The 21,834-nt window shown below is 44.7% G+C and overlaps 1 protein-coding gene across 3 annotated transcripts; it reads left to right on the forward strand.

Annotated features, from left to right (window-relative positions):
- The first annotated feature begins 66 nt into the window (after window positions 1-66).
- TTC19 (tetratricopeptide repeat domain 19) lies at window positions 67-21,650 on the forward strand. Of its 3 annotated transcripts, XM_054709723.1 has the most exons (10): window positions 67-337; window positions 417-535; window positions 2,382-2,492; window positions 2,945-2,983; window positions 3,758-3,814; window positions 4,125-4,186; window positions 6,217-6,311; window positions 18,800-18,954; window positions 20,511-20,673; window positions 21,322-21,650. In XM_054709723.1, the coding sequence occupies exons 1-10, from the start codon at window positions 154-156 to the stop codon at window positions 21,453-21,455; spliced, it is 1,119 nt and encodes a 372-aa protein (XP_054565698.1). In that variant the 5' UTR covers window positions 67-153; the 3' UTR covers window positions 21,456-21,650. The 3 variants fall into 3 exon arrangements, with proteins under 3 accessions (XP_054565698.1, XP_054565695.1, XP_054565697.1); XM_054709720.1 differs by lacking the exon at window positions 2,945-2,983 and having other exon boundaries at window positions 94-337; XM_054709722.1 differs by lacking the exon at window positions 417-535 and having other exon boundaries at window positions 279-337.
- Window positions 21,651-21,834: the final 184 nt, after the last annotated feature.

Consider the following 21,834-nt stretch of genomic DNA (forward strand, 5'->3'; position numbering starts at 1 on the left):
GCCGCGCGGCGCAGTGACGTCCACTTGCGTCATCGCGCACGCGGACGGCACGGCTGACTCCTCTCGCTACGTCACGGCCCAACTCACCGAGTGCGCTGGGCGCTGCGGACGGTACCGGCCGGGCCTGACGTGCGCAGAGGGCGCGGCGCGGCCATGTTCCGGCTCCCGGGCGCCGGCCTGGGCCGAGCCCTCCTGCGGGCCGCGGGGCGGCGGGGCCGGGGCTGCTGGGCGCACCTGCCCTCGGGGCCGGCAGGAGGCCGGGCTCCAGCGGTGCGGGTGCCGCCGTCCCGAGTCGCTCCGCAGGGCGGGGGCCCGGGCCTGCTGCCGCTGCTGGCAGGTGAGGGTCGCGGGCCCGGGCGCGCGGGGCCGGGCGCGCGGGGGCGTGGGCGGCGCTGACGCGGAGTCCCTTCCCGCAGCGCTGGCGTGGTTCTCGAGGCCCGCCGCGGCGGAGGAGCCGGGAGCGGGCGGGGCCGCCCGGGACGCGGAGGAGGACGAGGCCGAGGCCGAGATCATCCGGTTGCTGAAGCGAGCCAAGGTGAGGTGGCCCTGCCCGGGCGCCTTGCTGGCTCCCGGGGGCCGAAGACTGGATGGAGGCTCCGAGGTCAAGTGCCCGGCGTTGGACGGGGCCCGGGCGGAGGGCGGCGTGAGTCCGTCCAGGCCGGTCAGACCCCAAGGCTTCCAGCCACGCCGCCGGGCCCCAGTGCCGGTGGAAGTGGCACCGGGCGTCGTTCTTTGAACCGGAATTAGCAGGAACGTTTCGTAGTTTTTGTCCGCGAACCGGCCAAGCCGACAGGACTGGCAGAGAGAATTGTAGGTAGCGACCTGGAAATGAAATGTAGCGGTGCCTCTGAGCGGGTCGGTTCTTTCTTCTGAACTCTTCCCCGGGTTGTCTCTGTTCTTCTGTTGGGTTAGCTGCCGCCTTGATGCCAGCGATGTCCAGATTTGTATTTCCATGACTGCCCTCTCCACTTGGAGGCTCTGCCCACCTCTCAGATGAGCTGGCCCCAAACTAAACTCCTGAATTAAATTTCCTTCACCATCTTCTGTTTACTACCATCTATGCAGTTTTTTAGCCTGAAAACCTCAGTTATTCTTAAAACTTGAGGTATGTTATCACCACCTCCCGATACACTTACAGTCCAGCAACAATTCCTGTGGCCAACAAATTAAAAAAAAAAAAAATCAGCCCCCTTTCCTTTGCCGCCTCTGCTATCACCCCAGCCATGTTGTGGCAGCCTGCCCTATTGCCCCTGCACTCCATTCTCCATGCCGCATCCAGTGTTTTTTTAAGAAGGTAAATCAGATCATATCACCTTGCCTAAAAACTTTGAATGACTTCCCACTGCGTTTTTCTTTTTAATCTTCACCTGAGGATATGTTTTCTTACAGGTTTGAGAGAGAGAGGAAGGGAGAGAGAGAGTTGCCTCCCATTCTCGACCCAACAGGGGTTTGAACCCGAAACCTTTTTGGCATACAGGATGACACGCCAACCAACTGAGCCACCTGGCTGGGGCTTTTCACTGCATTTATGATTAAATTCAAATTTCTTGCCATGGCCTGCAAGACCTTACCAGAGTGATACCACCTTACCTTGCCCACCCATTTACAATAATCCTCTGGTTCACCATCTTCCTTTCATATCTCTTTTCATTTCATATATATATATTTTATTTTTTTAATTATTGATTTTTTACAGAGAGGAAGGGAGAGGGATAGAGAGCTAGAAACATCGATGAGAGAGAATCATCGACCAGCTGCCTCCTGCACACCCCCCACTGGGGATGTGCCCGCAGCCAATGTACATGCCCTTGACCGGAATTGAACCTGGGACCTTTCAGTCCGCAGGCTCACGCTCTATCCATTGAGCCAAACCGGTTTCGGCACTTTTCATTTCTTGAATGGTTCTTAAAGATCTGCTCTCTTCTGTCTGTAGGGCCTTTGCTCATTCCTTACTCTGTTTGGGTCATTGTCCCCCACAATTTCTTATTTGGGTGATTCTTTCTCCTTCTTCAGTTTATCACTTACTTGGAAAGCTCTGGCTCCCGTTTAGAGGACACCCTTATTCTTTCCATTAATGATTTGTTTCATAGGTCTTATCGTTAGTTGTAATTAAGCTTATTTGTTGTTCAGGTGTAGGGCAAGGAGCTTTCTTTTTCTGTGAGTAAAAATTGCTCACATTCCTGCTATCTGCATCTGTAGTCCAAAACTTTGTCATATAGCCATACATTGTAGACATAATGCCTGGTGCATTCAGTGAATATTTGATGAATGAATGAATGACTTCCTTCTATGTGTTGGGATGTATAGCCATATCCTTTTCTGTCTGGTAACACATGCATCTGCTTTCTTTACATTTCATTTTCATGTTTTTATCTTTTCAGTTGAGCATCATGAAAGATGAGCCAGAAGAGGCTGAGCTAATTTTGCATGAGGCACTTCGTCTTGCCATTCAGAGTGATAACAAGAAGGCCATCATTTACACTTATGATTTGGTAACTCATGTAACTAATCTCAGCCACTGATGAAGGGTGGATGCAAGAGAAGGGATGTTAGCACTACTGATTTATATTCCTGACCTTCAGGACTATAAAGCGCTTGGTTTTTGTTTTACTAAGTTTTTTTTTTTCTTCTAATTTTTATTATCCTTGGGGTGTCACTTATAAGAAGTTTCAATCCCAGACCCAAAAGAAACAAATATCATTAACATTTGTTTTTTCAAGGATGAGTGAATTTAGATTTGGTTTGACATCCACAAAGCATATGCAAGTATTTAGTCTCATACCATTGCTGTACTTTGCTTCTGGTAGATTAGTGACATATTTTTTTCTCTGAACAGTTTTTTAGTTAGAGGATGAAAGCAAAAAGGAGTCATTAGCTTAATAGTTTTGAAATAAGTAGGAATATGGTGCTCTAAACTAAAAAACAATTTATAATTTACTTTCAGATGGCCAACTTAGCATTTATACGGGGTCAGCTTGAAAATGTAAGTAAGTAAATCACTTTGTAATATCTTGAATTTGTGAAGGATTGGCTTCAAGGGAACACTGTTAGTAAGGGTACAGACTAAGCCACTGTAACAAAGTGACCCCAAAGTAGAGTGATTCAAACAAGGAGGAGGTGTATTTCTAGTGCATTAGTCCAAAGGTAGTTAATCACCGAAGGGGGCTTTGTACCTTTGTTCCATGAAGTGGTCTAGAAGCCCAGGTTCTTCTTAGATAGGTCCTCATCTGCATAGATGAGCTGGCTCACCTCCAGCTTGCAGGAAGGAAAGAGGAGAGGATGGAGGGTAAGCAGCTTACTTAGAAAATACGAGTTAAAGATTGTTCACATTTCTTTCTGCCTGCATCTTTTGACCAAAACTTTATCATACCTAATTGCAAAGAAGGCTGACCTATGAAAAGTTGAGGAGATTCTAAAACTGAAAAGATGGAGAGGAGAGTGAATAGTAGGGAATAGTTTGTAGTTCCTGCCACAGTGGCTTGGGATTAGAAGATAACTTCTAAAGTTTTCACTCATCACAGAATAGTTTTTAAGGTGCCCAGAGCATGTGGGGTCCAGATTTTTAGTCTTGAGAGAGAGAGGAAGGGAGAGAGAGAGAGGTATGTTATCACCACACAAGGATACTTCTCTCTGTGTATGTGAATGTGTGTGCGTATTGTGTTTTATGAGGAATGATGCATCAGACTAGTACTTAGAATCCAGGGTCATCTAGATAGTGGACACAAATAAAACAAAAATCTTTTCCTTATGCTTTTAGGCAGAAAAACTTTTTAAAGCAACAATGAGTTACCTGCTTGGAGGAGGCATGCAACAGGTAAGGATATTGCCTAGGATTGGGCCCTAGCTGAAGCTGGTTTCAAAATAGCCTTGCTTCCTGAAAACACCCAACTCCCAACATGTGCTTTGGGGAAAAAAAAAAAACGTAGGTCCCTCCCCCTCCCCGGACTTGTATAAAAATTGCCACTCTTTCACTCATGCAAAAGCATGGTAGCTGAGGAATTCACAGGTGCGTAATTCCTCCAAAAGGATAAAGACTGACTTTCAGGCCCAAGCCAATCTTGAAGTTGATCTGAAATAGTCCATGAGGAAGTGTTACTTGTCATGTATTTTCTTTCTCCCAATAGGAAGACAATGCAATAATTGAAATCTCTCTAAAATTGGCCAGTATCTATGCTGCTCAGAATCGGTAAGTGTAGCCAGACTCTAGGACTGTGGACAGAAAACTGTGATCCCGGGATGGTGTATAGTTTTCATTTACCTACTGGGTCTCCAGATCATCTGGGTCTTCAAAAAATTGGGTGTCACATTCGAAGTGTTCCCTTCTTCATCACTGAAATCCTCGATCTTTCCCAGTGTTGCCCCTGCTGTTTCAGTGAACCTGCTGAGTGGGGAATATAGCCCTCAGCCCTGGCTGCACAGAGACAAAGCTAATCAAGGGAAGCAATTGAGTTTAGCTCTTTCTAGAAGAGAAGGAAGCAGTGTAAAAGCTGCTAGGGGTAATAAACTTTGAAGAAACCATTTTGCTGATAAAAGTATTACCCAACCAGGAAGTTAGGTATAAAGTTAAATGAGAGAGTTGCTATGGAGTCTTAGTGGCTAGTTTGGTTGGCAGTATTTTTAAAGCATCCAGAGATGGTCGGGTAGCTAGGTTTTAGGAAGGGGGAAATGTCTGGGAGTAGAGAGACTTCTGAGTAAGTGGGATAGGAAGTCAATGCTAATTTAAAAGTATTAGATGAGTCTCGATCCTTAGAAAGAAGGAAGTCTGCCAGCTACACAGGAAAGGCTTTAGAAAACCATTTGTATGTGTCAGGAGTTGATGAGTGAGAGCTGGAGCCTTTCGTTCTCTCCAGGTGGAGTTCAAAGAAAAAACACTTAGCATGTAAGCAAAGAACTCCTCTAGAGAGTTATATTCTGGGATGAATTTAAGGGAAGACTGAAGACAAGCTTTTCCTTAGATTTTAGTTGCTGCAGAAGTTGGGTACTAGAGGTTTGGAATAACATCAAGTCTGGTGCTCATGCCTGGCACTGGTCCCTGCTGACCCTTGTCACCAGGAACCGCTGGAAAGCACTTCTGAGGGCCTTTGATTTCCAGTCTTTTGTGGAGCTTTGAGGTGGGTCCATTCCGGGCAGCATTGCAGCTGGGTCAGTCTGCCTTGGAGGAGTAACAGAACTAGGTGTTGATGGGTATGAACTCTTAGGGTAAGAAGCCCAAAGCTAATCACACTGGAAAGTAAGACAAATTCATGGTCTTGTAGAGGTGAAATCTTGTGTAGGAGCCTCTAATAATTAGTTTATAAATTATTCTGTATTCTCCGCAAAAGTGTTTGTTTGTTTGTTTTGTTTTATTAAGAGAAGCCTGAGACCAGAAAATATACAGTTAGATCCTGAGGCTTAGAGAGACTGACATTAGTTGGAGAGAAGTCATTTCTGGACATTTCACTCTGACTAGGAGCATCTTGTGACCAGCCGCCCCTGCTCCTTGTCCTGGCTGGATCCAAACCATGTCTGTCAGGGTTTGGGTCTGGGGAAGCTTCTGAACTGTGGGATCACCTGTTCTTCCTGGCAAAGCACTAGAGGAGCAGGGCTGAGCTTTCTAGTACCACTTCCAGTAAGAAACTAGAGCCAAAACAAAGCAAGAGCCAGGACTGAGCTTCTGGATGGAGGAATTTCTGTGCATCTCTTTACAGAAACCAGCAGTTGACCCTTGTTCTACTCAGTCTGCTGCTGGGAGGACACCAGGGCTAGAGTGAGGCTAACTGCTTCCCAGTGCCACAGCTAGGGGTTCCATTTTGTGAAAGAACCTTCATCAAAGACCTACAGCTTGGAAGACATATAAAGTTATTGCAGACATTGTAGGAGGTCATTAGTTAGACTCCTAGTACAGGGTGGCTTTTGCCTCCATTCATATTAGAATTAGTTTGAGTGCAAAAGTGACTCAGCTGTTTGCACGAGATGATGAAAACTGCTGGTTATGTCAGTTATTAAAACTATAGCTGCATTCCTAGTTTTTATGTCTTAAGTTACATTAAATGGGTGACTAGAAAAAAAATATGTAACTTTTGAGAAATGGCTGATTGACATCCCTCAGAGACTTTAAACAAAATTTCTCTTCCCATCTTACACTTCCTTTATTGATAAAATCCAAACCCCAGCTGGGAAAATGAGGATAAGAGTTTGTGAAAAGGTGAATAGCCGATGCTGATCTTTGCTTTACAGACAGGAATTTGCTCTTGCTGGCTATGAATTCTGCATTTCAACTCTAGAGGAAAAAATTGAAAGAGAAAAGGAATTAGCAGAAGACATTTTGTCAGGTATGGGAATCTGACTTTCTGAACATTGCGCAGAGGGCATCATGGTTCATCTGTGGTAAAGGGCATCGGGGAGGGCATCATGGTTCATCTGTGGTAAAGGGCATCAGGGAGGGAGTCATTCATTTGGGAAATTGGCTATTTTTAAGATCTTGGCAGAGGATTTGGAATATAATATTTTGGTTCAATGACTTGACCACTGGTGTTTTTCTAACCCCTTGGTGACATGTTCATAATTTATCGTTTTTTTATTATATACTAGAGGCCCGGTGCCCTCTCACACTCTGGGACCCCTCTGGGGATATTGGAGAGCCAGTTTCGGCCCAATCCCTGCAGGCCAGGCTGAGAAATCCCACTGGTGCATGAATCCGTGCATTGGGCCTCTAGTGTGCATATAAGATCTTTGGTTAATCTCTTCCCACCCTCTCCTCCCCCTTCCCTCTGAGATTCATCATTCTGTTCCATGTTTCTGCTCTTGCATTGAGTGTCTGCCCCCCTGGTGGTTGATGTGCGTCATAGCTACTGGCCGGTCATCTGGTTGGCCGGTCGCTTAGGCTTTTGTATATATATAGACTAGCGGTCCAATCACTCGAGGAGCTGCCCAACTCCAGCCTCCTTGCGCAGCCACCCTCGTGCACCTCGCTGCGCACGCAGCCTCCTGCTGATCAGTCGTTGTGGCGTGACAACCATTAGCATATTAGCTCTTTATTATATAGGATAACCTTTGGAAAATTGAAGAGCAGAAAGGGAAGGTTCAGCTACTAGTCACAATGCAATTAATTACCTTTTGGTCCCAGATACACACCAACTTATGAAAGATAAAGAGCAGCTCATATTTTTGCAGTTCATCCTCTGTATGGAGGGAAGAAGAGCAAGTTAAGCTAGCAATAGAACGGGGTGGGCAGGAAGCTCTGTGGCTCTGAACAGTTTGGGTTGAAGCATTAGCAAGATGTTTGAGATACAGCCTAAGTATCTCTTGTCTCTAAATGTACCTGGAAGAGTTGTCTGCTCAGTTGTCTTCCAGTTCTCTCCTCGATGTCACTACTGAGGCGCTCATTCCTTATCTTACCCCCTGTACTTACTAGCAGTTCTAACCCGGTGATCACTATCTCCTATTGCAAACACTTTATTCTCTTGGCTTCTGGGGCACCTCCCTAGTCACTTGCCTTCCCATTTGCCACTGCTAAAATTAGCAGCCCTCATACCCTAGGAGATAACATTTAAGTCCTATAATGTTAATGTCAGCTTTACATCTTCAGCCCCAACTTGCACATGAACTACCTACTCATGGGTAAGGTTGTCTATCTGACATCTTGAATGTCTGATGGTCATCTCACACTTAACATGTCTGAAATGGGCCTCCCTTTTTAAAAAATTTAGATTGTGTGTTTACCGCCCCCCCCCCAAGTCAAGTCTCCTTCCATTACCATTTATCCCTCTCCACCAAGCATGTCAAACTTGTGGCCCGTGGGCCGCATGCGGCCCACAATGTATATTTTTGCGTCCCAGCCAATATAACAGTATGTAAGAAATGTTTTAATAAAAATTTCATAACTTAACCTTTTGCACTCGGATGTCAAGTGTGACTCGACACAGCATTAGAATAAAGGAATCCTTTTAGAATAAAGGAATCGAGGAAAAAGCAAGTGAGTGCAAAGGATTCCTTTATTCTAATGCTAACCGTGTCGAGTCACACTCGACATCCGAGTGCAAAAGGTTAATGTTTACAATATCCTGTTATACATAATCCTACATAATAAAAGGCTAATGTGCAAATAGACTGAATGGCGGAACGACTGGTTGCTATGATGTGCACTGATCACCAGGGGGCAGACGCTCAATGTAGGAGCTGCTCCCTGGTGGTCAGTGCGCTCCCACAGAAGGAGTGCTGCTCAGCCAAAAGCTGGGCTCGTGGCTTGTGAGCACAGCCCGGGCTGAGGGACACCCCCCCCCCCCCCCCCGCAAGTACACAAATTTCGTGCCCCAGGCCTCTAGTTATTAATAACGAACTACAACGTTCACTAATGACTGATTACTATAATCATGTTGCATTCATTTCCCTTAACACGCCTTATGCGCAGGTGCATCATTTCTCTCCACTAATACCAGCAGTGAATATTTTAGCAGCCGATTGCCACGTCATTAGTCTTTCCTGGTGAGTGCAACAGGAAATACTTCACTTTCGGAGAAAAGAAAAATAGGTGTATTTGCATTACGCTTATTAATTTGTGCAGTTATTCAGTGTCTGGTAAGTTAATGTTCAAGAAAAAATACTAATTTTTATTAAAATGTTATATTATTTTATGTTAACAATGACTCATTTATTTCAGCCCTTTGTATTCAGCATGTCTCTATTGAAATAAACCTACATTTCTAAGAAAATTGAAACTTTTGTTTTTTTGCAGCCCATATAAACTTAAAGCTTGTTTATTTGGCCCGTGTTAGCCTTTAAGTTTGAGATGCTTGCTCTATACCCTGTTGTACCTTCCCTCCCCCTCCCCTCAGGAAATCACCATGCTGTTGTCTGTGTTTATGAGTTTTTGTTTTTAAATTAATTCCTTCACCTTTTCACCCATCCCCGCAACCCCCATCCCCTCTGACAGCTATCCGTCTATTCTCTGTCTGTGAGTCTGTCTCTATTTTGTTTGTTACTTTGTGCATTAGATTCCACAAATGAGTGAAATCATATGGTACTTGTCCTTCTGACTAGAGGCCCAGTGTGCGAAATTCGTGCACGGGTAGGATCCCTAGCAGCTGCCAGCTGCTGGCCGGGGCCTCCCTTCCCTGGCTGCAGGCTGCCAGCCGGGGCCTTCCTTTGTTCCGCGTCGACCCCTGGTGGTCAGCACACATCATAGCAAGCAATCAAACTCCCGAGGGAACGCTTTGCATATTAGGCTTTTAGATACATAGATATATAGGTTGATTTTGAGAGAGAGAGAGAGAGAGAGAGAGAGAGAGAGAGAGAGAGAGAGAGAAGCATCAATGTGAGAAACATTGGTTACCTCCTGTATGTGCCCTGACCAAGAATCAACCCACAACCCTCTAGTATACGGGACAATGTTCCAACCAGCTGAGTCACCTACCTGGCCAGGAAACATTCTTAATCTTATTTTTTTCTAAAGGAGAATATATCCCCACTCAGTTTTGAACAAAGCAAATCCACTATCAAATTTATATGCTTTTTATTGGTGTGACTAACTCTATCCCAAGAATAGATAACTTCAGATCATATAAAAATTTGGTCTAGAACTGTGTTTAATAGTTTTACCTCAAATCGGAAAACAAAATGAAGTGCTTTGGTTGGTTAATAAAATGGTTTTACCCAAGCAAAACAAAACAAAACAAAAACACAATTTGGTCTAGGACAGTGGTCAGCAAACTGCGGCTCGCGAGCCACATGCGACCGACACCCCCACTTCTTCTAACTCCACTTCTTCAAAATAGACTTGCCCAGGCCAAAAGTCGACTTCTGCGCATGGGCCACGAAGTTTCAATTGCACTGTACGTGTGTGCCCGCACGTGGTATTTTGTGGAAGAGCCACACATAAGGGGCCAAAGAGCCGCATGTGGCTCACGAGCCGTGGTTGCCAACCACTGACCTAGGATACTCGTTTTGTTCCTCATAATGTATCTATGTGTATAATTAATGAAGGATCATAAAAAATTAAGTGAAAACAGTGGGTTACAAAACATTATAGTTAGGAGGAGCATCATTTTCTAAATAGATAGATTAAATATAGGTGTAAAATAAGGGCTGATGATAACCCTTATCTATATGTATAAAAGGCTAAGCGACCAGCCGACTGGCCGGTAGGTATGATGCACACTGACCACCAGGGGGCAGACACTCAATGCAGGAGCTGCCAAGCAACAGGAACTTTGCAGAGTTCCCTCTCCCACTCGGGGACCTCTCGGGGATGTTGGAGAGCTGGTTTCGACCTGGTCCCCACAGGCCAGGCCGAGGGACACCACTCACTCTGCAGACGCCTTTCAAGCCATGGCGCTGCCCCAGGTGTGGCAGGCCGGGGAAGGACCATGGGAGGTTGGCTCCAGGGCATGTCCGGCCCTTCTCACCCAGTCCTGTCCCGCCAGCCACCTGCTAATTAATTTCCTTTCATGTGCACAAATCTGTGCACTGGGTCACTAGTTCTATAATAATGATACAGTGATTATTCCTGCTTTTTTTTATAGGAGATTTATTTTTAGGATCTATTGACTTACAGAAAAGTAATTTAGTGCAAACTTTTTTAACAAGGTTTTTAAATTTATTTTAAACACGTTCTTTATTGATTTCAGCGAGGAAGGGAGAGGGAGAAAGAAAAATATCAGTGATAAGAGAGAATCATTGATTGACCTGCTCCTGTACACCCCCTACTGGGGGTTGAGCCTGCAAACCCAGGTTCTATGAATTGAACTGTGACCTTTTGTTCATAGGTCAATGCTCAACCACTGAGCCACAGCGGCCAGGTTTAGTGCAGATTTTTTATTATTTAGAACACATAAATACTACTAGCTGTTGGTCCAACTAACATGATTACATCATTACATTTTCTTTTATGTACAAGTGGTTGTTTCCTCTGAAGTCGGTAGCTAACTGGATTTTTTTGTTGCTTGTTTTTTATGCACATGACAGATTCTTTTTAGCATAGCACTTTGTCTCTGTCACTCCTCAGCTTCTCTGGGGTCTGGAGCACAGTGGCTTGCTGGGTCACTGGCTCCTTCTTTTTTTTGAATATATTTTTATTGATTTCAGAGAGGAAGGGAGAGCGAGAAAGAGATAGAAACATCAGTGATGAGAGAATTATTGATTGGCCGCCTCCTGCACACCCCCCACTGGGGATTGAGCCTGCAACCTGGGCATGTGCCCTTGACTGGAATCAAACCTGGGACCCTTCAATCCTAAGGCTGATGTTCTCTATCCACTGAGCCAAACTGGCTAGAGCGTGGCTCCTTTCTTCCCCTTGTTGGTATGTATAGAGTTAGGAGTTGTTGGGCTTTTTGTTTTAATGAAAAGAAATGTGAAACTATTATTTGTGTAATTTAAAGGATAATGACACAACATTAATAGTACCTGTGAAGACCTGTGTGTGCCTGGCCCCAATCCCCTCCCCTTCCTACCTCAGAGATCCTGCTCTTCCTGAATCTTTACCATTCATTCATGTTTATTTAATTTTACTTCTGTACAGAAGACAATTTAAAATTATGTTTATTTTGGAAATTTACATAAATGAATTACACAGCATGACTTGTAACAGTCTTTAATCTTTTGGGGATTAAACCTGAATTCCTTTATCTTCATTTTCCTTGCTTTCGTTAATTTTTAATAAAGATTGAGTAGTTATTCTATGCCAGCTATTGTTTTAAGGTTTGCATAGAGGCAAGTGAGACAAAAGTCCTTGCTTTTTCAGAGCTTAATGCTTAGATATTTTTCAGCTTAGAAATCAGATATTCACCCATCTTTCCTTCTGATTTTTTTCTTCATTTCTAAACAGTTTAAAAGTTAATTTTTTAATATATGTGCAATTTATTTTGGTGTGAAGTTGTTAACTACTTTCTTAAAGATAATCGATCATCATTATGTACTTATGTATTAATAACTATATGCCTGGATTTCTTTTGGGGTTTTCCATTCAAGTTTATTCATCTGATGAAACTTATAACAGTGTACTAGTACAGTGTTTGAATTATAGTTATATGGCAGCACAGGTCTCACAAATGCTACTTATGCAAAATTTCCCCATTTTATTTTCAGTTTTCACATTTTAGATAGTTTCACATGAATTTGAGATCATTTTGTCAAGACCCCAAAATGCTTTGAGACTGAATTATTAGATTTGTATTATATTTATAAGTTGGGGGAGCTTGCCTTATGAATAAATAAGTTACTGTTTGACTGTGAATAGCAGAAGATTTCAACTTAAGTTAAAACAGTAAGGACACTTACCTAATGTATCTGGCAGTTTAGCAGAAGCGGGCAGACTGTTGAGTTAGTTTATAAATGTATGGCTCGGTAACATCCTGCAGGATAAGGTTCCTTGCATCCCTCCTCACGGCCATTCTCAGCCGGCTGGCTTTCTCTTCATTCATGCTCCCCTTGTGGTTGGAAAGTGACTATACCAGGTCTCAGGAATCTCATCCAGAAAGGGCAACGTCCAGAGGAAAGGAGACTTCTTTGTTTCTCTTAAATGAAGGTAATTTTTTCTAGAAGTCTACACATAGATTTATCCTTATTTCTCATTGGCTGGAAGTGGGTTACATGGCGTTTCAAACCCATGCCGTGACAAGAGAAACAGATTACCACATGAGCTAAAGTTGACCAGGATCCATTCCGATCAGATGGGAGTCCCCTCTGCTCGAAAGGAGATACACTGCAGCAGTTCTGGGAGGACTCTCCTACACTCTGCAAAACCCAGGCCTCCTGTTGAGGAATGTGATGGCTCTTGCTTACAGATTTAGTCAAGTAAATGTAATAGTTATTTTATTACATTTGATTCCAAGTGGAAAAACTATTTGTTTTCAGTTGATAGTCACCCCGCTTCCAGATACGTAATTAGACATTTGGGAAATCATGATAATTGTTTCCTTTTAGATATACTTCTGTGTACCTCCCCTCCCCCACCCCCATTAAGTTCAGTCATTGGCTGCAACTGCAGAACAACATTGAATAATAGTGGTGATGAACAACTTTGTCTTATCTAATTTGGTGCCAACTGTATGAATAGATTTATTATTATACTAGAGGCCCAGTGCACAGATTTGTGCACTGGTGTGGGGTGTGGCCTGTAGGGGCAGCCCACTGTGGGAGCGCACTGATCACCAGGGGGCAGCTCCTGCATTGAGCATCTGCCCCCTGGTGGTCAGTGCGCGTCATAGCGACTGGTCAACTGGTCGTTCTGGTTGTTCAGCTGTTTGGTTGTTGGGCTTATATATATACTAGAGGCCCAGTGCACGAAATTCGTGCACTGGGGTGTGTGTCCCTCAGCCCAGCCTGCACCCTCTCTAATCTGGGACCCCTCAAGGGGGTCGGGCCTAAACGGGCAGTCGGACATCCCTCTCTCAATCCAGGACTGCTGGCTCCCAACTGCTCGCCTGCCTGCCTTCCTAATTGCCCCTAACCTCTTCTGCCTGCCAGCCTGATCACCCCCTAACCACTCCCCTGCCAGCCTGATTGATGCCTAACTGCCCTCCCCTGCAGGCCTGGTCACCCCTAACTGCCCTCGCCTGCAGGCCTGGTCCCCCCACAACTGCTCTCCCCTGCAGGCCTGGGTCCTCCCCAACTGCCCTTCCCTGCAGGCCCAGTCGCCCCCAACTTCCCTCCTCTGCCGGCCTGGTCACCCCTAACTACCCTTCCCTGCAGGCCCAGTTGCCCCCAACTTCCCTCCTCTGCTGGCCTGGTCCCTCCCCTGCTGGCCTGATCGCCCACAACTGCCCTCTCTTGCAGGCCTGGTCCCTCCAACTGCCCTCCCCTGCTGGCCATCTTGTTGTGGCCATCTTGTGTCCACATGGGAGCAGCCATCTTTGGCCACATGGGGGCAGCCATCTTGTGTGTTGGATTGATGGTCAGTTTGCATATTACTCTTTTATTAGATAGGATTGAGGCCTGTTGCACTGGTGGGGGCCAGCTGTTTTGCCCTGAAGCGTGTCCTGGATCAGGGTGGGGGTTCCCTTAAGGCGTGGGGTGGCCTGGGTGAGGGGCCTCTGGTGGTTTGCAGGCTGGCCACACACCCCGGTGACCCAAGCGGAGGCCCTGGTATCTGGAGTTTATTTATCTTCTATAATTGAAACTTTGTATCCTTGAGCGGAGCCAAGCCTCCTGCTCACTCCGTGGCTGCAGCCATTTTTGTTGGTATTTATATATCTTCTATAATTGAAACTTTGTAGTGGAGGCCAAGGCAGGCTACGGTTGCGGGAGCTTGGCTTCCTCCATCACAGGGGGCAACTCAAGCCTCCTGCTCTCTCCAGCTCCGTGGCTGCTGCCATTTTTGTTGGGATTTGTTTATCTTCTATAATTGAAACTTTGTAGCCTTGAGTGTTGGCCTGGGTTGGCCAAGGCGGCAGAGAAGCTTGGCTTCCTCCATTGCTGGGGAAACCCAAGCCTCCTGCTTGCTGCAGCTCTGTGGCTGCAACCATCTTGGTTGGGTTAATTTGCATACTTGCTCCTGATTGGCTGGTGGGCATGGCTTGTGGGTGTAGCAGAGGTATGGTAAATTTGCATATTACTCTTTTATTAGATAGGATAGACTAGAGGCCCAGTGCATGAAATTGTGCATGGGGGCAGGGGAGCGTGGTTCCCTCAGCCTAGCCTGCACCCTCTCAAATCCGGGACCCCTTGGGGGATGTCCGGCTCCCTCTCAAAATCCGGGACTGCTGGCTCCTAACTGCTCACCTGCCTGATCGCCCCTAACTGCCCACCCTTCCAGCCTGATCACCCCTAACCACCTCTGCCTGCCGGCCTGATCACCCCTAACTGCCTCTACCTGCTGGCCTGATCTCCCCTAAATGCCCGTTCCCTGCCCCCGTCCCCCACTGGCCTGGTCGCCCCTTAATTCCCCTCCCCGCCCCCCTGCCAGCCTGGTTGCCCCCAACTGCCCCCCCCCCCCGGCCTGGTCGCCCCTTACTGCTCTGCTGGCCTGGTTGCCCCCAACTGCGCCCCTGCTGGCCTGGTTGCCCCCAACTGCCCCCCCCCCTCCCGCCAGCCTGGTCACCCCACACAGCCTGCTGTTCAATCGTCAGTCCGGTTGTTTCGGTTGTGACGGCCCCTGGCTTTTTATATATTAGAGTTGGCTGTCTCTTCTCTGTCCTTTATATCTACCCTTGCCTGCCTCAGTTTTGTCTGTGTTTTGGGAATTTCTCTAGTTATTCCATGTTACTAACATCATTCAGAAAAGTCAGTTCTGTGCTTTCCTTCTTCTGGTGTATTTTTTTTTTTTTTTAAGATTTCAAGCAAAAATAATGTGTAGAGACTTTAACAAATACCTGCACACCTTAACTTCAGCTTTGTTGCATCTATAGTAAGTACAGTATTTTACTGTATGTGCTTCAGAACTTTGTTAGTAAGTTTAAATCCCTGTGTACTCCTGTTCAACATAAATCCTACCCTGATTTTGGTTTTGGTCTTTATCATTCTTATGCCTATTTTTTGCACTGTATATATCATTTAAATAAAGTAAATAATGGGGCTAATGTGTCTTTAACTTTTATATGAATGGTATACTGTACAGTTGCTTCTGCAGTTTTTTTTCCACTCATCATTATGTTGTTGAGAATTATCCCTGTTGATAGATCATCAGTTTTCCTGCAGAGGCCATTGGCTTGCCAAACCACCTGTCTGATGGGTTGCATCTATGCAGAGTGGTGACTTCTAAGTTAGCCCACTGGCGTGGGTAGTGAGGGATGAGGTGAGCCTTTCTTTCTATCCTTGCAGAGTGACACAGGCTAGTGGTGGCCCTGATTGGTTCATGCACTGCAACTGTGGTATAGGATTCCATTGTATGGGTATACTCCAGTTCTCCTATTGATGGATATGTAGGTCTACATGTTTTGCTGTGGAAATAATACCTCTTTAAACATTCTTTTTTTTAAAAAATATATTTTATTGATTTTTTTACAGAGAGAAAGGGAGAGGGATAGAGAGTTAGAAGCATCGATGAGAGAGAAACATCGATCAGCTGCCTCCTGCACACCTCCTACTGGGGATGTGCCCGCAACCAAGGTACATGCCCTTGAACGGAATCGAACCTGGGACCTTTCAGTCCACAGGCCGACGCTCTGTCCACTGAGCCAAACCGGTTAGGGCTCTTTAAACATTCTTGAACCTTTGTCTCTGTGCATACATGCAAGATATTCCCCTGGGGTATGTACCTAAGAGTAGAATTGCTGGGGTGCATTACTAGATATTACCAAATTGCTTATTGTTATGGTTTTACTAGTTTACATTTTCACTAGCAATCTGCTAGCATTCTTGTGAAATTCTATATTTTTATTGTTGGACTTAAAATTTTTTTTTGATCTGGTGGGTATGATAGGGAATGTTATTGTGGCTTCAATGTGTTTCTCTGATTACTAATGAGATACAGAATATCTTTTCATGCATTTATTGAACATTCAAATTTCCTGTGATAATTGTCTCTGTATCCTTTGTTTATTTTTTAAAAGGGTTGTCTTTTTTACTTTATCCTCACCCGAGGATATGTTTATTGATTTTAGAGGAGGGAAGGGAGAGAAACAACAGTATGAGAAAGAGACATCTATTGGCTGCCTCCCTTACACTCACTATTTGGGAATCGAACCCACAATCTTTTGGTGTGCGGAATGATGCTTCAATCGAGTCACCCGCCTGGACGGGTTGTATTTTTCTTAATGATTGAGTATTTTTTATGTATGTGATCATCTTATATCTATAGGTTACATAGCTCTTTGTGGCCTTGTCTTTTCACATTTTTCCTCCCTCATGGACAGTGTTTTGACTCAGTACTGCTTTATTGGTCAATCCATCCTTTTCTTACTGAGTTGTAATCACAACTCTGTATTGAGTTTTCATAGATTGATGGAGTGCCAGTGTTGTTTAATTCTATAATTAACATTAATTTTGTGTTACTATAGCCTTTCCATATTTAGTTCCTTTATATTTTTAATGCTTTCTTTTTATTTGTCCATTCATTCAACCAGTCAGTCAAGAAATACTTAACTGAATGCCTGCTACATGCCAGACACATTATTAGGCACCGAGATACAGCCATTAAAACAGTCGCTGCCTCCTAGAGCTAAATTTCTAGTGGAGGAAAAGCACATAACACTCTCCAGTAAATTGATAACATGTCCAAATTTTACATTTTGACATCTACGTGCTACGTAGATGTCAAATGAAGGAATGTGTAGAGCGAGTATGCTGTTTCATAGAGGGGTCAGGAAAGGCCTAATGGATAAGAAATCTGAAGAATGAGAGGGAATAAATCAGCTGGCAGTCTCTGAGGGAAGAGAATTCCAGGCAAAGGAGGAATAGGTGCAGGGCTCCGAGGTGGTGCATACTTGACATACAAGTAGTTTAAACCAACTGAGTTTATAATCTGGAATCAAGTATCTAAAATCTGAAGGGTGAGGCCTCCCTTTTATTGTCTGCTGATTCTCATTTGTGATCAGACAAAACTTTTCTAGATTTGTGTTCTCCAGTCCTATGTGACATTTGGTGTTTTAAGATTTTTCAGACATCGTGTAGTCATTTCTGTAATGTGTCAACAGGAGCTGTATCATCACGGCCTTTATTGTGATTCTTCAAAAAATGGATCTTTAAAATGGGTCTTTAAATTTGGTCTGTGAGTTTCCGTCTCATGAGTCTGATGTTCTCTGGTTTCTTACTTACTACATTGCTTTATTTGCAGCTTAAAACTCTTTCATTGGCCCTAGACTTTCTTTGTTGTTAACTCATTCTACTTATCTTCATATGTATCTGCTAAATATTAGTTTCAAACTAAAAATAATACTCTACAGCTTAATCAGTGTGTGGACTCAAATTTATTTAAAAAGTGGGAACAAGTTTGCCATTTAATTGGACATTGCGAGGTTGTGATTTATAGGAAATACATATATGGTCATTCAGATGACCAAATATATATTTCTCACATATACTTATGTGATTTGTACAGTTCTTGGCTCACAGCTCCCAAACCCTCAGAATTTCCTAAGTGTTGAGAATGAGAAAAAAAAAAATTAAAATTAAAGAGTGAGCAATGTGTCTTTTGTCATGTTAATGAGGCAATTTTTGGAAGTGCCTGGGAATGGGGGCTGGTTGCCAATGGAGCCAATCATGTGATTAGAGGGTTGGAACTTGCACTCTCACCTCCTGACCTCCAGGAAGGGAAAAGAGGCCAGTGGTCAATGATTTAATGTCATACCTGTGGAATGAAGCTTCCGCAAACCCCAGAAGGATGGAGTTTGGAGCGCTTCTGGTTCGAACTTGTGAGGTGTTGGGACAGTGGTGTACCAAGCTTCACACCCCTTCTGTGAGCCTTGCCCAATGCTTCTGCGTCTGGCTGTGCCTGAGTTATATCCTTTTATAGTAACCAGTGCTCTAGTAAGATGTTTCTCTGAGTTCTGTGAGCTGCTCTAGCAAATTAACGAACCCAAGGGAGGGGGTCCTGGGACCCTCTGATTTATAGCCAGTCAGAGGTACAGACAACCACCTGGACTTGCAATTGGCATCCTGAGTTGGAAGGGTAGTTAGAAAACTCCAGTTTGTAGGTGCTCTGTCAGAAGCCCAGGTGACACATTCTCTCTCTCTCTGAAATTGGGTCCAGCAAACAATGTAGATGTTAATCTACCAGAATTGTCAGGCCAGGAGTACTTCAGTGTCATGGACACTCAGTGGGTTCTGTGCTGTTAAATATTTTGGCTCCTGGAAAAAAGAAAAGTGAGTGGGTAGGTTGGCCAGTTCTCTGACTCGCTTTCTGTATTGTACTTGTCACATCCCAGCAACGCTCTTATTTCCTCCTCAGTGGAAGAGAAAGCCAACACCCACCTCCTCCTCGGCATGTGCTTAGATGCTTATGCTCGCTACCTTCTGTTCTCCAAGCAGCCATCACAGGCACAGAGGATGTATGAAAAAGCTTTGCATATTTCTGAAGAAATACTAGGAGAAAGACACCCTCAGGTAAGAGAGGAAAACAGGTTTCAGAATTTCTGGGTGTGAAATGCCTCATTATTGGGGATGTAATCAGCAGGTGGTCCTTGGGATGCCCTCCTTCGCATGCCCAGGTCCATTCATCTCCTGCCACTCCCCCGCCCCCACCTGCTTGTTCAGAAAGGATTGAGACGGCTGGTCACTGACTGGGTCTGCCCAGAAACTTCTGAGGGAGTCCTGGTTCCCACAGTAGAGCAACCTCTCCAAAAGCAGGTCTGGCCAGGCACCAGGTGCTGCTGGGCTTCATAGTACACAGCCCAGTATTTCAGAATATTGAAGCTGACGTGGAACAGTTTAACCTCTGAGGATCCTTGCCTCCCAGGTGAATGACAGGAAACGGTGGGGGAGAGGGAGGGCACATTAAAGAATTTTTAAGACTACTGACAGAATTTAAGCAAAGCATGCAAAGCTTTCTGTTAGAACACTGAACACATGGAATTGAGTTGAAATCATCTCTGGGTCTGTCCTCTATCAAAGCACGTCTGTAGAGGTAACAAGTGGAACACTTTGTGAACGCTTGGTATTGCCAACAGTTTTAACTGGACTGCACGTCTCAAGGTTGGGGTAGATGAGCAGGCAAGTTATTGGGCTATGAATTACCTTCAGGAAAGGGATTTAGGACTTAATTATTGAGTCTCCTTAATGGCGAAGAGGAGGACTTGCCTCTCTTAGTACCAACATTTAAAAAAATTTTAATGGTAACCTTTCTAAAGTGGATGATGTATTTCTTCTATTTTTTTTCAAGAAAAATATTTTTATTGATTTCAGAGAGGAAGGGAGAGGGAGATATAGAAACATCGATGAGAGAAAGTCATCAATTGGCTTCCTCCTGTACGTCCCCTACTGGGGACTAAGCCCACAACCCCGGCGTGTGCCCTGACCAGGAATCCAACCTTGACCTCCTGGTTCATAGGTTGATGCTCAACCATTGAGCCACACTGGCTGGGCTATTCCTATTTCTTCTTGATGAGTCTCAGGGTCACCAGTAGGAATGATATTATGCTGCAGTGCAGCGGCTGGCTCCTTAAGATTGCTGAACCTGCCCTGGGCCTGGTAGCTCAGCTGGCTAGAGCCTCGTCCCAGTATGCCGAAGTTACAGGTTTGATCCCGTGACAGCACATACAAATACCAACCAGCGAATGTATACATAACTGGAACAACAAGTAGATGTTTCTCTCTCTCTCAAGTCAATTTTAAAAAAGATTGCTGAACATTAAATACTTTTTTGCTATTATTTTTCATTTGTTTCTAATATAATTAGTTATATTAGTAAATTACATTTATTTTGTTTCTAGTTTCTAGATTTGTATCGTTTTCCAGAGGGTCGAACTAAAGCTGCCCATTATACAGTGTGAATAATAAAGGCACCTGTTTGTCAGTGGCTAATGCCCCTCCCCTTTTGTGGAATGCTAGGAAAGATGAAATTTTAAGTATATATTTGAAGGTTATCAGACTCCAAATTAACGTTAAATCTCTGTGGGTGGTTTTTTAATAGAAAAAGCTGCCTGTTTGTCTTCCTTGTATAGACCATTGTGCTAATGAGTGACCTGGCTACCACCCTGGATGCACAAGGCCACTTTGATGAGGCCTGTGCTTACGTGCAGAGGGCGTCCGATCTGGCCAGACAAGTAGGACATCCTGAGCTGCACATGGTGCTCAGTAACCTGGCTGCAGTTCTGATGCACAGAGGTAGGGAGCTGTGTGATCTTGACCAACTTGCTTTTGTTAGGGAGGGGTGTTACTGGATTCATAAATCTGTGAAATGGTGCTGAGCGGTGGCAAGGGGCAGTGAGGAAGCTCCACAACTAAAGGCTGGCTGAAGAATACAAGAAAGGGTGTATGTTTGGCAGAAATACCATTGTGCTCAATTCACATAACTTCTGTAGTCCTGCACTAGCTTGCTGAGCCACATCAGTGCAGAGAGAACTTTGCAGTGACAGTACCTCAGTTCTCTAGTGCTTTACAGATTTCTAAATGTGTTCACACGTGCAACTTAATTCGTTCCTCACAGTGTACTTGTGAAGCTGGTAAGATGGAGTGTCAGTGTCTGGTAGACAGACTGTGCCGTAGTATTCAGGGCCTCACCTATAATTTCCAGAAGTCTGGATGACGGGTCCCTTTTCCCCAGGAGTGAAGCCCTGGCCAGTAGAGTAAGGGCCCCAGGGCTGTACTGGGCGTAGGAGGACCACGGCACACACTGGGCTCGAGTTCTCTCCCTGTGCCCCTTACACCTTCTCGGAGCCAGCACCGGTCTGTGTCATCACTAGTGCTGTCTCTTCAGAATCACTTTGAAAACATGTTTTTTTCTTATTCTCCCTTCTCTCTGGGTTATTTTAGAACGATATGCACAAGCAAAAGAGATCTACCAGGAAGCACTGAAGCAAGCAGAGCTGAAAAGAGATGAGGTTTCAATACAGCACATCAGGAAAGAATTGGCCGAGTTGTCCAAAAAAAGTAGATCTTTGACTTAATTTAATCAAGCTCTGAATAACTTTTTCTTGTAGGGAATTTCCCAGTACCAGTGGCACCCAAATCAGTGGCTTAAATGAGCAATTTTCAACCTGTGTGTTGCAAGAATTTTTAAAACATGCAGTATCTGACTAGTCAGTGGCACTGACCTCTTTTCCCTTAGGTTGTCAAATAAAAAATTACAACAGCCAACACAACAGTAGCTGTCCAGTGTGAATGAATCAAAATTATACCTATTACTTTGTCAGATTGGCAAAATATATTTTTTGGTGTGCTGCAGAATTTTCATAATTAGCTTATGTGTCACAAGATGAAAAGAGTTGAAAGTCACTGGTTTAAATCCTTTGTCCTTGGTACTCAAGTGTCCTCAGCTTAGCCTCT

Source organism: Eptesicus fuscus, chromosome 20 (genome assembly GCF_027574615.1).
Source record: "Eptesicus fuscus isolate TK198812 chromosome 20, DD_ASM_mEF_20220401, whole genome shotgun sequence".
In the NCBI taxonomy this organism is placed as follows: Eukaryota; Metazoa; Chordata; class Mammalia; order Chiroptera; family Vespertilionidae; genus Eptesicus; species Eptesicus fuscus.